Here is a 16,236-nt window from a genome sequence, read left to right as displayed (position 1 = left end):
CGTTTGTTGAACCCCTCCAGGGCTGGGGACTCCCCCCCCTCTCTGGGCAGCCTGCTCCAGTGCTTGGCCACCCTCTCCGTGAAGAAAGGGTGTAACTTCGTTCAGGCCGCGACAGTCCGCTGTCAGTCCCCGCTCCCCGTTAGACTTTGGCGCTGGCCATGTGGGACTGCTGAAGGGTGAGCGAGTCTTGCCGATCGCTCCCTGGCTCTCCGGTCGACGAACCAGGCTATGGATGGGAAGCAGGGAGCCTCGGTTGGTGCGATATTGCCGCCGGCGCTGCGGCAGCCATCAGCGCCTGCTGTTCTCCAGCCCTGGGTAGGTGTAAGCGCTACCTGGCAACAGCTACATCAGTGCGTCGGCAACCTTATTCTCAAACTAAATCCAAAACGCAGCACTGTGCCAGCTACTGGGGAGAAAATTAACTCTATCCCAGCCGAAACCAGGACAGCAGCCTTATTCTATGCCATCCACATCATGCCCAGGTCCCTACCCTTTCCAATAAATTCCAATTAATCGCCACCGCTTTTCCTGTCCTTTGCTATATACACGCAGACGTCGCTCCCTGAGTCTGTGGGCCATCCCAGAGCCCCTCCGAGAGACCGGGCAAGGTGGACAGCTGTTTGATTTCCTCCGTCTCCAAGGCAGCTCTCTGTGGTGGTACATCTCCTCCCGCCCCTGCTCTTCTGTTCTGTCTTTCCCCTTCACTTCGGCCGCTTTACAGTCTCAGGGATTCCAAGCCGCAGCTTTGCCGTAGCGCGTTGGGCAGTCAAGCGCCCCTTAATTCTCCCAGAAACTCCTACACGGCTGGAGCAGAGAGCGGCCCTGTCCTTGTCAGCATTCATAGCATGGCTAACGAGGGGAACGGGAACAGACGGCTGCCCCGGACAGCCTCGGAACAGGGTGGCATCATCGCTGCAGGAATTCCAGCAACGAGCCGACCCGAGCTGCGGCTCGGATGGAAATTTACTGGTGATTCAAGTCAACCATCTCACAATGCTATAAACGGCAGTCCCAAGTGAGGCCCTTGGAGCTCTCCCGGACCGCCGCGGGCCGCAGCAGCATCTCCCTCTGATCGAAACGTCTCTCAGAGTCAGCGAAAACCAGCAGATTCCCAAAGTCTGCTGCCACCAGAACTGCACTGCCGGAGACCGACAGCGGAGCCCGGGCTGCTGCTGTTCTTCACTCCTCGAGGCTCAACCCTCGCCCGTTGAGAAATGCCAAGGCATTAGGCGCGAGTGTTTCACTAAACTCGAGGGGAATTTTTCACAGGTCTACTATCGTCATATATGCATTTATAGTGGTGAGCGTGCATGCGTGAATCAATTTAAGTAGTCTGTAGAGGTACGATTTAATTTTAAAAGGAGTTTTATACTGCTGGATTATGCTTATAGCATTACTCTCCTAAAGTGTCGACCTAGTCTGAGACTAGGACTAGACCCAGCCGCAGCTGGGCTCCTCTCTGAGGAGGAGTTTAGAAGGCACGGGGGTCTAGTCTGAACCTCGTGGCTCAACGGGAGGACCCCCCCCTTGCCTTTATTCCATATATACGCAATCCTTTTACGAATCATTTTAACTCACTGTGACTTAATTCTCCTTTATGCGCTTCTATGTAGTAAGAGTGAACCTTGCCATCTTCGAATCTGTAACTAAGTCACTGTTTTGATCAATTTTGTCTAATCACTTTATTAATCATTGATGATTGAGTGCTATTGAAAATATTATAACCAAATTCTGCAATTCACTGCAAGTAAATACTAACTGTTACTAAATCAAACTGTGTCAAGTCACTCATTCATAGTGAATCGACACAATCAGCAGGATTCACAGACCTGCATTCGTGACACTATCCCAAAAGCCCACCAGTACCCTTCGGGTCCTTGAAATGCCCTCTCCTGAGGTAACCTGTGCCAAGGATGCACGGAGCGCCCGGGCCAGTCCCAACGGGGTGCTTCTACTGCTCATTCCCAGTTGGGCTCACTTCATCCTCCAGTCCAGTGAGCTGTTGGGATCCCCCGTCACTCCAGAAACACGGATGGGTTCTGCCCCTCTATAGCTTGGTGGCATCAGGGTGCACTGTGCACCGGTGTCCCCTAGAGCCTTCTACTCCTGTGGGTCTGACGTGCCAGGCCATGGAATCCGCACGGTCCAGTAAAGCCGGTTGTCCCTTTCCTCCACCTGGCTGGAGCCAGGGCCCCTCGAACACTGGCCACGGTATTCGCTGTTCACTCCTTGCAGAGATGAGTCAGGAGTCCCTTCATTAAGACCAGGAGTAAGATCAGCCCTTCCACGCTGGGGAACTGCCCACTGGGAACCGGAGCTGCAATTTTCCTGGCAGAACCGCCTTTTGTGATTGTTTTTCCTTGCAACTCACGCACCCGTGCCTCTAGGGTTGAGGTAGATTTCCCATCCCGCTTCCTCATGTCCTCTCCGTGGTCACGCAGGTAAAGCCACAGGGTGCCCCGTGGCGCGTACCCTCTCCATCCTCTCTCGAGCATAGGGACCTTGACTCCTAATGGCCGAGACACCGGTCCGTGCAGGTGGGAAGTAGGACACGGGGAGTAGGACAGATCCTCTCCGCGTTGCTGGACCTCCTGGGACATTTTCTCTGCAGCTGAGACAAGAGAGGAAGAGACACTTTCTTCATATTCCCAGAGTCGGCTGGCCACCTCATCCACCGTTGGTGCCTCGTCATCTGTCCAGGCCAGTATTGCCAACGAGTTGGGATACGATGCTCATGTGCTCCGTACCACCTTCCGCCACGAGTCATAGAATCATAGAATCACAGAATTGTTGAGGTTGGAAAAGCCCTTCAAGATCATCCAGTCCAACCATTAACCTACACTGCCAAGTCCACTCTAAGCCAGTCAAGGGGAGATGAGACTAAACCATGTCCCCAAGTGCCACCTCTGCCCGTTTGTTGAACACAAAAGTCGTGTGCACCGGACTTCATCTGGATCTTTGGGGAATTGCTCGTCGTTCAGGTCACTATAAATCACCTCCACACGCCCAGTTCCCCCAGGTACCGGATACCCCTCTCTGCGGTGCCCCATTTGCCTGGGCGGTACAGAACATCTTCCCTGAAGGGACGCCTTTCCTTCACGCCTGACAGGAGTCGCCTCCAGAGGCTGAGCGCTTGTGCCCCTTTTCCAAGCGCTTTGTCAATGCCCCCTTCCCTGGAAAGGGATCCCAGCTGTTTGGTTTCCCTAACCTCTAATTCCAGGCTGCTGGCCCCGTTATCCCAGCATCGGAGCAGCCAGGCGATGATGTGCTCATCTGGACGACGGCTGAACTCTTTTCGCATATCTCAGCTCGCTCAGGGATAGGGATCGGGTGGTTTCCATCTCATTTATGGGTTCTTCCTCTTCCTCCTCCTCTCCTTGTGGTGGCCCTGGTGTTTCATCATCCCTTTCTAAAGGAGCTGACTTTTGCTTCCAAGATTTCTTCTTGTGCATGGGGGCGACTGATACCAACACGGGTTGGTTCTCTGGTTCGGCCGCAGCGCCTTTCACCAAGGTCTGAGTAGCCACGGTGCCCGTCACGGGGGTTGGAGTAACCGCAATATTCTTAAATAGTTGCTTAACCCTAAGCAAGACTGACAGACGTTCAGGAGACACAGCAATGGGGACGTGCTGGTTTGAACATCCCAAGGATATTCAGAGTCCTCGAGAGCTGTGGTAATTAGGCTGGAGAAGACGGGGAAGGTGGAGGAAGGTGTCTCCCCCATAGGTTGGCTCTCCGAGGAGAAAACGTGAAAAGTGTAATTGTTAGTAATTGCTGCTAGATGGCTCCTGAAGTACAGAGGTGACGGCAATGCTGAGTACAAATACAAGCTCGGTCTCGTGACCAATAATTTTATCGTACCGTAAGCCAGTGGTACACGGTACAGCAAAGCCATAACCTTAACCCATCTCCCCGAGGTGACAAACGGCGCGTAAGTACCGACAGGCAGCACGTGCGGCGAGCAAGGTGGTGCACAGCACGGCTCTGAGAACAGACGCAAAAACTCTGAGAGCAAGAACATCAACGTTGCGCCCGGCGATTACCAAACTGAAATAGCAAATGCTTACAACGAATTTGTTTTACCACGCTCCGGTCAGATCTGTCGCCATCTCGAACCCTCTGAGCCCCACGCTGGGCGCCGACAGGGATTGTCGTGGGTGAGCCCCAGCCCCAGCTCAGCACCGCGCAGCCGCTCGCTCACGGCCCCCGCGGTGCGGTGGGGGGAATAGGAAAGCGAAACCCGAGGGTCGAGAGAGAGGCGGCTCACTAGGACAGCAGAGGAAGAGAAAATCATAACGACAAAGGAATCTCCAAAGCAAGCGGTGCCCAGCGCAGCCGCCCAGCACCCGCCGGCCGGTGCCCAGCCCGTCCCCCAGCAGCGATGGCTGCCCCCGGCCAACCCCCCCAGCTCCCACACTGCCCGTGACGCCGGGCGGGATGGGATGGCCCTTGGGGCAGTCGGGGTCGGTGTCCTGGCCGTGCCCCCTCCCGGCTCCTCGTGCCCCCGGCACAGCGGGGGCAGCGGGAAAGCCCTCGCCTGGTGTCAGCACTGCTCAGCAGCGGCCGCGCCGTCGGGGGGTCACCGGCGTTGTTCTCATCCCGACCCCAAAGCACAGCGCCGCGCCCGCTGCCGGGAGCGGGAATTGGCTCTGTGCCAGCCCACAGCAGGACGGCGGCTGGCGGCCAACCTGGCCATGCTCAACCCCAAACCCGCGGGCCGGGCCGGGGGTCCCGGGGCATCCCGGGGCACCCCGGGGCACCCTCTCTGGACGCGCGCCACCGACGCCCGGGGGACAGCGCCCGCGTTTCCCGCTGGAATCGGCCACCGGCTCGCGAAAGCGGGGCCCGGGCTCCCGAGCGCGAAGCTGCGATGGAAGCTGCCCGGTGCCGTCGGGAGAGCACGCGGGGACGGCCCGCACCCCCCGCCAGCGGCTCAGCCCCGGCGGGGCTCGTGCGCCCGCGCTGCGGGAGGGGAGGGACCGCAGACAGCGGCCGGCTCGGGGCGCGACACAGCACTATCGCGACTCGGCTCGGGGCGCGACAGAGCACTATCGCGACTCGCAGCGCGCTCTGCCGCGCCGGGACGCAGCGGGGAGCCCCGCCAGCTCTGCTCTTGGGACACGAAAACCAGGGGAGAGCGCGAACGCAGTCCCCCACTACCACAAATTATGCAGTCGAGTTTCCCGCATTTGGGGAAATCGCAGGGGTCAGCACACCCGGAGTGCAGGGGATGAGCCTCGCCCTGGGAAAACCACCTGCCTGATCATGGTGTCTCCCCTGCCAGGTAAGTATGACACACACCGCCCCGCACCGCACCGCAACGCCCGCCACGCACACACAACACCCGGCCACACCACAAACAGCCCCCGACACCCCCGGCACGCGCGCCCCACACCCGCGCCCTTCCCACCCCACCGTCTTCTGCCACGCACGCCCACACGCTGCGAGCGGCGGGGTCTTTTGTTGCGTGGGGGGAGTCTCCCGGCAGCCCGCGCGGTGCCTGATCTGCGTGGACGCGCCCCCTCCCCGCGAGGCCCCGCCCCTGGCGGCTCGCAGCGGCTCTGCCGGCAGCGCCGCGCTCTGCGTGGCCACGCCCCCTCCCCGAGGCCCCGCCCCTCTCGGCCCGGAGCGCCCCCGCCGGCAGCGCCGCGCTCTGCGTGGCCCCGCCCCCTCTCCATAGGCCCCGCCCCCCTCGGCCCGGAGCGCCTCCGCTGGCAGCGCCGCGCTCTGCGTGGCCACGCCCCCTCCCCATAGGCCCCGCCCTCTCCCCATAGGCCCCGCCCCCAGCCCCGCGCGGGCTCGGGCCGGGGGTCCCAGCAGCGGGCGGGGGGTGGCGGCGGCCCCAGCCCCTCGGGCCGGCTCCCCACAGCGGCACGGAGGGTCCCGCGGTGCCCGTGGGCAGCTGCCTGCCCCGCCCGCTGCCCCAGGACGGAACCAGACAGACAGACGGACAGGGCACGGTGGGCTTTATTCATCCCCAGCCCCGACGTGGTGAGCCCGAGCCCAGGGCACGGAGCCCCCCGGGACACCGAGCCCCCCGGGGACACCGCGTCCCCAGCACACGGAGCCCCCCGGGACACCGAGCCCACCGGGACACCAAGCCCCCCGGGGACACCGCATCCCCAGCACACGGAGCCCCCCCGGGACACCGAGCCCCCCCAGGACACCAAGCCCCCCGGCACCCAGAGCCCCCCGGGACACCACGTCCCCAGCACACGGAGGCCCCCGGGACACCGAGCCCCCCGGGACACCGAGCCCCCCCAGGACACCGAGCCCCCTGGCACCCAGAGCCCCCCGGGACACCGCGTCCCCAGCACACGGAGCCCCCCGGGACACCGAGCCCACCGGGACACCGAGCCCCCCAGCACCCAGAGCCCCCCGGGACACCACGTCCCCAGCACACGGAGCCCCCTGGCACACAAAGCCCCCCCGGGACACCAAGCCCCCCAACCCTGCCGCTGGCCTCAGACCCCCGTCCCCGCTCAGGGGGCCTTGGCTTTCCGGCGCTGGGTGCCCCACAGCAGGAGGGCCAGGCCCAGGGTGACGGCTCCCAGGATCCCACAGAAGGGCAGCACAGGGAACGAGCCCTGCGGGGAAGCAGCAGTGAGCACCGCCGCCCCAGCTCCGGGGGGCACTCGGAGAGGGGGGGGGGGGTCCCGTCCCGTCACCTCGCGCAGGCACTTGTAGCCGTGGAAGGGGCTGTTGCAGAGGCACTGGACGAGGCCGGGGCCGTCCGGGGCGCAGGCGGCATTCTCAGGGCACGGCCAGGCTGGCGGAGCAGAGCAGGCGGGTCAGGGGGCCAGGCCGGGGCCAGCCCCGCAGCACCCAGCGCCGGGGACGCGGCCCCCCCCGGCCCCCCGCCGTACCGAGCTCCTCGGAGCCGTTGCAGGGGTCCCTCTGGCCCTGGCAGAGCCGGCTGCTCCCGTGCGTCGTCACGTTCTCCCAGGCGCCGCTCCCGCCCGGGCACCCCAGTGCCAGCGGCACCGCGCTGGGGAGCAGAGCTCAGCACCCGGCGCCGCGGCGGCCCCCGCACCCCCCCACACCCCAATACTCACAGGTGCTGCAGCTGGGTGAAGCCCAGGAAGGAGCCGCTGGGGAGGGCTGTCAGGGGGTTCTCCGTCAGGTCCCTGCAAACACACGCCAGGCCCCATGGACCCCCACCTGCCGCTGCCCCCCGGCGCCCACGAACAGCACCGGCCCCGGGGGGCCCCTGCGCAGGGCAGGCGAGGGCGGGGAACGGGGTGGGGGTCCCCTCTCTGCACCACATCGCTGCCCGGGGCCAGGCTGCGCCCCGACAGGGACACTGGCCCCGGGGAAGGGACGAGGTACCTCTGGGATGGCGTCAGAGGGTCATGGAGCAGTTTGGGGTGGAAAGGACCTTCAGAGCCCACCCAGCCCAGCCCCTGCAGTGCCAGGGACAGCTTCAACCAGAGCAGGGTGCTCAGAGCCCCGTCCAACCTGGCCTGGGATGTTTCCAGGGATGGGGCATCTCCCACCGCTCTGGGCAACCTGTGCCAGCGCCTCACCACCCTCAGCGTAAACAGTTTCTTCCTTAGATCCAGCCTAAATCTATTCTTCTTTAGTTTAAATCCATTCCCCCCTTGTCCTGTGGCTGCAGGCCCTGCTCCAAAGCCTGTCCCCACCTTTCCTGCAGCCCCTTCCAGCAGTGCAGGGCCGCAGGAAGGTCTCCCCGCAGCCTTCTCTTCCCCAGGCTGCACAAGCCCAGCTCTCCCAGCCTGGCCTCAGAGCAGAGCTGCTCCAGCCCTCGGACCATTTCTGTGGCCTCCTCTGGCCCCGCTCCAACAGGTCCCTGTCTGTGCGGTGCTGAGGGCCCCCGAGCTGGGCGCAGGGCTCCAGGGGGGGCTGAGCAGAGCGGAGCAGAGGGGCAGAGCCCCCTCCCTCGCCCCGCTGCCCACGCTGCTGGGGATGCAGCCCAGGATGGGCTTGGCTTTCCGGGCTGCCAGCGCACGTTGCCGGCTCGTGTCCGGCTTTTCATCCCCCAGCACCCCCAAGTCCTTCTCCGCAGGGCTGCTCTCCATCCCTGCGTCCCCCAGGCTGTATGGATACCGGGGGTTGCCCCGTCCCTGCACTTGGCCTTGTGGAACCTCATCAGGTTTACCTGCGCCCACCCCCCCAACCTGCCCATGACCCTGGGGGTGCCAGCCCCCACCTCCAGCGAATCAACCGCACCACGCAGCTTGGTGCGGTCCGCAGACCTGCTGAGCACGCGCTCCATCCCACTACGCCATTAATAAAGACGTTGAAAAGTACCGGTCCCATCACGTTCCCCCGAGGGACACCACTGGTTACTGATCCCCGCTCGGACATTGAGCCGCTCGGCGACTGCAACGCTCTGGACGTGGCCGTCCAGCCAATTCCTAATCCGTTGAAGAGCCCGTCGCCCAAACCCGCACCTCCCCAAGTTAGTGGCAAGGACGTTGCGTGAGACCGTGCCAAAAGCCTTAGAGCAGTCAAGACGGCTCAACCAGCTGCCCTTCCCTCGCCCACCCGGCACGGTCCCTCCACCGCAGCAGGCCACCGGCTTGGTCGGGCGGGATTCGCCCTTGGTGAAGCCACGCCGGCTGCCCCGCGTCACCTCCCTGCCACCCACACGCCTTGACAGAGCTTCCAGGAGGATCTGCTCCATCAGCTTACCGGGCACAGAGGAGAGGCTGCCTGGTTCCCGGGGTCCCCCCCCCCCCCTTTTAAAAATGGGGGTGATGCTTCCCTTTTTCTAGTCACTGGGGACCCCCCTGAGTGCCACCGCTGTCCAAACAGGGTGGAGAGCGGCTGCTGTCCCCTGGGTATCGGGGTGCTGGGGGCTTGGGGACAGCAGGGTGCTGGGGGCTCGGGGACGGTGGGGGTGGAGATGGCGCCCAGCGAGGCAGGGCTGCGCTGGCCCAGGGGCCCACTGAGGCGGGGGGGTCCCACCAAACCTGCCCCAGACCCCTCTCCCCGCCTGGCCCGGCCCCTCGCGGGGAGCAGGAGGGGGCGCGGGGACTCACAGGACGACAGCGGCCGCGGCCTCGGCCAGCGCTGGGGGGAGGCTGCGCAGGGAGCAGTCGCTCAGGTCCAGCCTGGGAGGGGGCAGCGGTCGGGGGAGGGATGGCAGCGCGCCTGGCACCCCCCCCCGCGCTCCCACCCTGGGTGCCCCCCACCCCCTGCATTGCCCTGTGTCCCCCAACACCCACCCTGTCACCCCCCTTGCAGCAGGCACCCTCCCGCACCCACCCCGAGCACCCCCCACCCATGTGGCCCCCGACACGCTCCGTGCACCCCTCTGCACCCCCAGCGCACGCTTGCCTCGCACCCAGCCTGTGCCCCCCCTGTGCACCCCCCAGCCCATAAACCCCCCATCTCCCTCCTGTGCACCCTCCCACCCGTGCAGCCCCCATTCCCCGCCCCTGTGCACCCTCCCCCCCCGTGCACCCCCCCAGCCCATAACCCCCCGTCTCCTTCCCGTGCACCCCCACACCCGTGCTCCCTCCTCCCCATGCTCCCCCCTCTCCCGTGCACCCCCCCACCCATGTGGCCCCCAACACGCTCCGTGCACCCCTCTGCGCCCCCAGCGCACGCTTGCCTCGCACCCAGCCTGTGCACCCCCCGTGCACCCCCAGCCCATAACCCCCCCGTCTCCCTCCCATGCACCCTCCCACCATGCAGCCCCCCAGCCCATAAACCCCCTGTCTCCCTCCCGTGCACCCCCACACCCGTGCACCCCCCTCTCCCGTGCACCCCCACACCCGTGCATCCCCCCACCCGTGCCCCCCCTCCTGTGCACCCTCCCACCCGTGCCCCCCCCTCCCGTGCACCCCCCCGTCTCCCATGCACCCCCCTCTCCCGTGCCCCCCCCGTCTCCCGTGCCCCCCCCTCCCGTGCACCCCTCTCTCCCGTGCACCCCCACACCCATGCACCCCCCCCTCCCGTGCCCCCCCCCACCCGTGCACCCCCCTCTCCCGTGCCCCCCCCGTGCACCACCCCCGTGCACCCCCCTCCCGTGCTCCCTCCCCACCTGTGCACCCCCACACCCATGCACCCCCCCCATGCACCCCCCTCTCCCGTGCCCCCCCCTCCCGTGCACCCCCCTCTCCCGTGCCCCCCCCCGTGCCCCCTCCCTCCCGTGCTCCCTCCCCACCCGTGCACCCCCACACCCATGCACCCCCACACCCATGCACCCCCCTCTCCCGTGCACCCCCCCCTCCCGTGCTCCCTCCCCACCCGTGCACCCCCACACCCATGCACCCCCCTCTCCCGTGCCCCCCCCCCGTGCCCCCCCCCCCCGTGCCCCCTCCCCACCCATGCACCCCCCCATGCGCCCCCCCCCCCGTGCCCCCCCCTCCCGTGCACGCCCCCCCGTACCCGAGCAGCCGCTCCGGGCGGGCGCCCCGCTCCCGGCAGCACCGCCCCTCGCCCTCGGCCCGGGCCCGGGCCGCGCAGTACCGGGCCACGACGGAGCCGTTCCGCAGCGGCCCCGGGCACAGCCCGCACACCTGCGGCGGGGGCGTTCGGCGGGGCACGGGCAGCGCCGGCACCCCCCGACCCCCGGAGCCCCCCGACCCGGGCACCCCCGGCACCCCCGAGCCCCGGAGCCCCCCGACCCGGGCACCCCCCGACCCCCGACCCGGGAACTCCCGGCACCCCCGACCCGGGCACCCCCCGACCCCCAGCACCCCCGAGCCCCGGAGCCCCCCGACCCCCGGCACCCCCGACCCCGGCACCCCCGAGCCCCGGAGCCCCCCGGCCCGGGAACTCCCGGCACCCCCGACCCGGGCACCCCCCGACCCCCGGCACCCCCGAGCCCCCCGACCCGGGAACTCCCGGCACCCCCGACCCCGGCACCCCCCGACCCGGGCACCCCCGACCCCCAGCACCCCCGAGCCCCGGAGCCCCCCGACCCCGGCACCCCCGAGCCCCCCGAGCCCCCGGCCCCGCCCTCACCCCCGCCCCGCCGGCGGCCCGGGGCAGCAGCAGCGGCAGGGGCAGGAGGAGGAGGAGGAGGACGAAGGCACCCATGGCCCCGGCCGAACCCGCCCCTCCCCCCCCACCGGGGCTCTTCCGGCACCGCCCCGCCCCGCCCCGCCGCACGCGCCCGCTGCGAGGGCGCCCCCTGGCGGACACGGCGGCGAGCACCGGGCGGCGCCGTCCCGGGAGACCCCCGGACCCCCCGGCACCGGCACCGGCACCGGCACCGGCACCGGGCGCTTCCCGCCTGCCCGCGGGGCAGCGGCGGGTGCGGCACCGTGCCAGGTCTGCCGTGACTCGCCGCGCTGTGCCGTGCCGTGCCACGCTGTGCCACGCTGTGCCATGCCACGCCACGCCACGCTGTGCGTGCTGTGCTATGTCTGCCGTGACTCGCCGCACCGTGCCGTGCCACGCTGTGCCACGCCGTGCCATGCCACGCCACGCCACGCTGTGCCGTGCTGTGCTACGTCTGCCGTGACTCGCCGCACCGTGCCGTGCCACGCTGTGCCACGCCGTGCCATGCCACGCCACGCCACGCTGTGCCGTGCTGTGCTATGTCTGCCATGACTCGCCGCGCTGTGCCGTGCCGTGCCACACTGTGCCATGCCATGCCACGCCACGCTGTGCCGTGCTGTGCTACGTCTGCCATGACTCGCCGCACCGTGCCGTGCCACGCTGTGCCACGCCGTGCCATGCCACGCCACGCCACGCTGTGCCATGCTGTGCTATGTCTGCCGTGACTCGCCGCGCCGTGCCACACTGTGCCACGCCGTGCCATGCCATGCCACGCCACGCTGTGCCGTGCTGTGCTATGTCTGCCGTGACTCGCCGCGCCGTGCCACGCTGTGCCACGCCGTGCCATGCCACGCCACGCCACGCTGTGCCGTGCTGTGCTATGTCTGCCGTGACTCGCCGCGCTGTGCCGTGCCGTGCCACACTGTGCCATGCCACGCCACGCCACGCTGTGCCATGCTGTGCTATGTCTGCCGTGACTTGCCGCGCTGTGCCGTGCCGTGCCACGCTGTGCCATGCCGTGCCATGCCACGCCACGCCACGCTGTGCGTGCTGTGCTATGTCTGCCGTGACTCGCCGCGCCGTGCCACGCTGTGCCACGCCGTGCCATGCCACGCCACGCCACGCTGTGCCGTGCTGTGCTATGTCTGCCGTGACTCGCCGCGCTGTGCCGTGCCGTGCCACGCTGTGCCACACGGTGCCATGCCACGCCACGCCACGCTGTGCCGTGCTGTGCTATGTCTGCCGTGACTCGCCGCGCTGTGCCGTGCCGTGCCACACTGTGCCATGCCACGCCACGCCACGCTGTGCCACGCTGTGCCATGCCACGCCACGCCACGCTGTGCCATGCTGTGCCATGCCACGCCACGCCACGCTGTGCCGTGCTGTGCTATGTCTGCCGTGACTCGCCGCGCCGTGCCGTGCCATGCTGTGCCACGCTGTGCCATGCCATGCCACGCCACGCTGTGCCATGCTGTGCTATGTCTGCCATGACTCACCGCGCCGTGCCGTGCCACGCTGTGCCACGCTGTGCCATGCCACGCCACACCACACTGTGCCGTGCTGTGCTATGTCTGCCGTGACTCGCCGCACCGTGCCGTGCCACGCTGTGCCACGCTGTGCCGTGCTGTGCTATGTCTGCCGTGACTCGCCACGCTGTGCCGTGCCGTGCCACGCTGTGCCACACCGTGCCGTGCCATGCCATGTCTTGCCATGCCGTGCCATGCTGTGCTGTGCCATGCCATGCCGTGCCATGCCGTGCCACACTGTGCCGTGCCATGCTGTGTCGTGCCATGCCATGCCGTGCGGTGCCATGCCATACCGTGCCGTGCCGTGCCATGCCGTGCCACACTGTGCCATGCCGTGCCATGCTGTGCCATGCTGTGCCATGCTGTGCTATGTCTGCCGTGCCATGCCACACTGTGCTGCGCCGTGCCATGCCGTGCTGTGCTATGTCTGCCGTGACTCGCCGTGCTGCGCTGTGCCATGCTGTGCCACACTGTGCCATGCCGTGCCACAGTGTGCCATGCCATGCTGTGCCATGCCGTGCCATGCCACACTGTGCCATGCCATGCCGTGCCATGCTGTGCTATGTCTGCCGTGCCATGCCACGCTGCACCATGCTGTGCCATGCCATGCCATGCCATGCCATGCCATGCTGTGCTATGTCTGCCGTGCCATGCCACGCTGCACCGTGCTGTGCCATGCCATGCCATGCCATGCCATGCCACGCTGTGCTATGTCTGCCGTGCCATGCCACGCTGCGCCGTGCCATGCCACGCCGTGCTGCACCATGCCATGCCGTGCTGTGCCGTGTCTGCCATGACTCGCCGCACTGCGCTGTGCTGTGCTGTGCCACACTGTGCCATGCTGTGCCACGCTGTGCCATGCCGTGCCGTGCCATGCCATGCCGTGCCGTGCCGTGCCGTGCTGTGCCACACTGTGCTGTGCCGTGCCGTGCCGTGCTGTGCTATGTCTGCCGTGCCATGCCACGCTGCGGCATGCCATGCCACACTGTGCTGCGCCGTGCCATGCCGTGTGGTGCCATGTCTGCTGTGACTCGCCACGCTGCACCATGCCGTGCTGTGCCACACTGTGCCGTGCCCTGCCACGTGTGCCCTGCCCAGCGTGTGATCAGCATTCTTCTCCTACTAAATCCAAACCACAGCGCTGTGCCTGCTGCTGGGAAGAAAATTAACTCTGTCCCAGCCGAAACCAGGACAACTGCACAAGAAGTAAAAAATGTTGCGTGGCCTGACCGGCGTAAAACGCACGTAAGCGGAACTCTGACACTAGGAAAAGAAATGGGAAACACACCCGGCGTAGCAAACGGGATGCTCTTGGCTGAGGTCTTACGGAATTGGGAGAAAAGTTATGGTACAGCGGAATTATCTACAAAGCGTGCAATCCAGTCATGCCGCGACGAACGGCCGCTGATTGCAGTGGCAGGAGGGAGCCTCTGCAGCGACGGCCGCCCCGGGGAGCATTCGCCCCGCACAAACCAGCGCCGGAGCGACGTCGACTGGAGGACCGGCACCAGAGCGGTGACTGGTACACGCGGTCTGGGGAGAGAGAACTTCCAGGAGAAAAGCTGCAAAAGGAAAAAGGGGGTAACGGCGGCAGTAGCGGAACGGCCCCGAAAATCCCCCGTGAGCAGTTTATCCCCGCCGAATCCATCCCCTCCGCCTTCGGATTCTCCCTCTGCTACCCCGGGCTCTCCCCCCGGCGCCGTTCGCCAGGCGGGGCTGGGGGCTCGGGGGGCTCTGTTAAAACGCGGAGGAGTGAGGCCACCGAGTTTTAATGACGCGCTGGCGATGAGCGCTTTTGTGGATGGCTATCCCCGACGTACGGGATTCCTTCAAGGAACACGCGCCCGCACGGCGGGGAGGGGGCTTGTGAAAGATTTTGAGTGTTGCTGTGCTCGTGCGTGGTGGGGGGCGAGGAAAGGCAAAAAGCTGAGCAGGCTGAAGAAAGGAAAAAAAAAAAAAAAAAAAAAAAACCAAACCCAAAAGAGGAGGCGGCCAATTTACTGGCGGTGGCTTTAGCGAGGAATTTGCAAGGGAGAGAATCATCGAATCCTTTAGGTCGGAAAAGACCCTTGAGATGGTCCGGTCCCAGCCTTGCTGAGACAGCGGCCAAGGGCGAAGGCGACCGCGTGCGAGGTCTGAGCTCAGCCGGGGGAAGGAGGAAGGGGAACGGGAGGGAATGTTGGACGGGAGCCTTGTTACTGTGGGAATTCAGGGCGCATACAGCGGGAATGCCCGCGCCGGCTGCGGGGAAAGACAAGAGAAGGGGAATTATCCCCGGGGGGAATCGCCCCGGGAAGATTCGCAATCGCAATGACCGGAGGAAAGAGACCCTGTGGATCTTGCAGGGGGAGCGGAAGGCTTTGAAGTTTCTAATTTGTGGGTAAGCCGGCCGGATGAGCGGGGACATATTCCAGGCAAAGTCGAAGGTCGTGGAGCTGAATTCTTGGTAGGCACGGGAGCCACATTTTCCTTCTTGAATTTTACCCCGCGGGGGTCTCGGACCACGGATACCATCTCAATAATGGCGTCACAGGACAAAAAGAAGAGATTTTGAGCAAGCCCCTACTGGTACCTGTAGGGAAGAAGAGTACACGGGGACGATTTGTATTGGCGGAAGGCTTGCCGGCGCGCCCGCTAGGGAGAGAGCTCTTGCGGGCTTTAGATGTGGGATTACACTTGTCACCTGAGGGAATAGATTTAATAATCATAGGAAATTACCGGAGTCACAGGAAGCCCAAATAATGAGTTAAAAACGCCGGAAGCGTTGGTAAAAATACCAACAAAGCTGTGGAGTAAGGCGAGCGCGGATGCGGGGTTGCTAGCTTCGGCTCAAGCCGTAAACATAAAGACAAAAGGAGGAGACCCCCCTCGGGCTGGGAAGCAGCACGCGATTCCTCAAGAGCGTTCAAAACCGAACAGAGCTTCGAGAGCGTGCGTGCGCCGGACCGCGCAACGCTCCTACGCTCCCCGTAAGAGAGAGCAGGGGAGCTGAGGGTGGGGACCCGCAACGCGCTTTGCACGAGACCCCCGGGTAATCGATCGCTACGCAGCGACGCCTCACCCAGCAGCGCCCGATTCGTCCACCGTGCTTCTGCAAATGCCGCACCGGGCAAGATATTTTCGGGCGTTTGATGCGGCGGTCTGCCGCCTTTAGCATCCCTTTAGGCGAGGACAGCCAGCCCTCGCTCGCCTTTACGCGGGAAGGGCAACAATTAACCCGGACACGGCCCCCACCGGGGTTTGCGGCGTTTCCTGCAATTTTTTCACGAATGCTGAAGAATGATTTGAGAGGCGCAAGGGCAATAACGTAGACGGTTTGCTGATGGGGGCAAAGAGGAGGACGCCTGTGTTAAAGGTACTGCACCTCTGCGTGCTGCCCGAGCAGAGAAGGGTCGTCGCGCGTCTCCACCCAAACCTCAGCTGTGCCAGAAGGAAGTCAAGCGTTCAGGGTTTATCCTAAGGGAAGGGCAGCGAGTAACAGACCCGGAAAGAATAGAAGCTACAACAAAGCTTCCACGTGCAGTGGTCGTCCAAATCTGATGCTGCTGTAGATAATGTCCATTGTACGGCCCTACCCTAGCGATGCGTTCGCTCAGATTGTCTGAGAGCAGAAGTCTAGGTGACCCCAACTAAGTCATACAATGCGCTTTTGTTTGGTGAACGGGTTGTCCGGGAGCTGAAGTCCGGGTGACGTGCCGCTGGCTTGATCAGTAAACCATGAAAAGCTGCCCGG

The 16,236-nt window shown here is 65.3% G+C and overlaps 1 protein-coding gene and 1 non-coding gene across 2 annotated transcripts; both read right to left on the bottom strand.

The window, feature by feature from the left end:
• Positions 1–5,128: 5,128 nt before the first annotated feature.
• LOC142593382 (U1 spliceosomal RNA) lies at positions 5,129–5,292 on the bottom strand. Its single transcript, XR_012830991.1, has one exon. It is a non-coding gene; the product is annotated as a U1 spliceosomal RNA (small nuclear RNA).
• Positions 5,293–6,482: 1,190 nt separating this feature from the next.
• On the bottom strand, positions 6,483–11,013 carry ATRAID (all-trans retinoic acid induced differentiation factor). Its single transcript, XM_075708426.1, has 7 exons — positions 10,939–11,013; positions 10,360–10,490; positions 9,006–9,077; positions 7,056–7,127; positions 6,867–6,988; positions 6,669–6,769; positions 6,483–6,587 (listed from the first exon to the last, which is right to left on the bottom strand). Exons 1-7 carry the CDS (start codon positions 11,011–11,013, stop codon positions 6,483–6,485), a joined length of 678 nt encoding a protein of 225 aa, XP_075564541.1.
• Positions 11,014–16,236: the final 5,223 nt, after the last annotated feature.

The sequence above is a fragment of the Pelecanus crispus genome, chromosome 3, assembly GCF_030463565.1.
Source record: "Pelecanus crispus isolate bPelCri1 chromosome 3, bPelCri1.pri, whole genome shotgun sequence".
In the NCBI taxonomy this organism is placed as follows: Eukaryota; Metazoa; Chordata; class Aves; order Pelecaniformes; family Pelecanidae; genus Pelecanus; species Pelecanus crispus.
The sequence above is the reverse complement of the archived record's forward strand: the minus strand, read 5'-3'. Positions and strand labels throughout refer to the sequence as shown.

What these genes read in the sequence shown, in the direction of transcription:
- ATRAID (XM_075708426.1), bottom strand. Translation starts at nt 11,013, where the DNA reads ATGGGTGCCTTCGTCCTCCTCCTCCTCCTCCTGCCCCTGCCGCTGCTG. An exon ending in TTCACCCAGCTGCAGCACCT is followed by an intron (nt 6,989 to 7,055) that starts GTGAGTATTGGG and finishes TCTGCTCCCCAG; the next exon opens with CGCGGTGCCGCTGGCACTGG. An exon ending in GCTACAAGTGCCTGCGCGAG is followed by an intron (nt 6,588 to 6,668) that starts GTGACGGGACGG and finishes GCTTCCCCGCAG; the next exon opens with GGCTCGTTCCCTGTGCTGCC.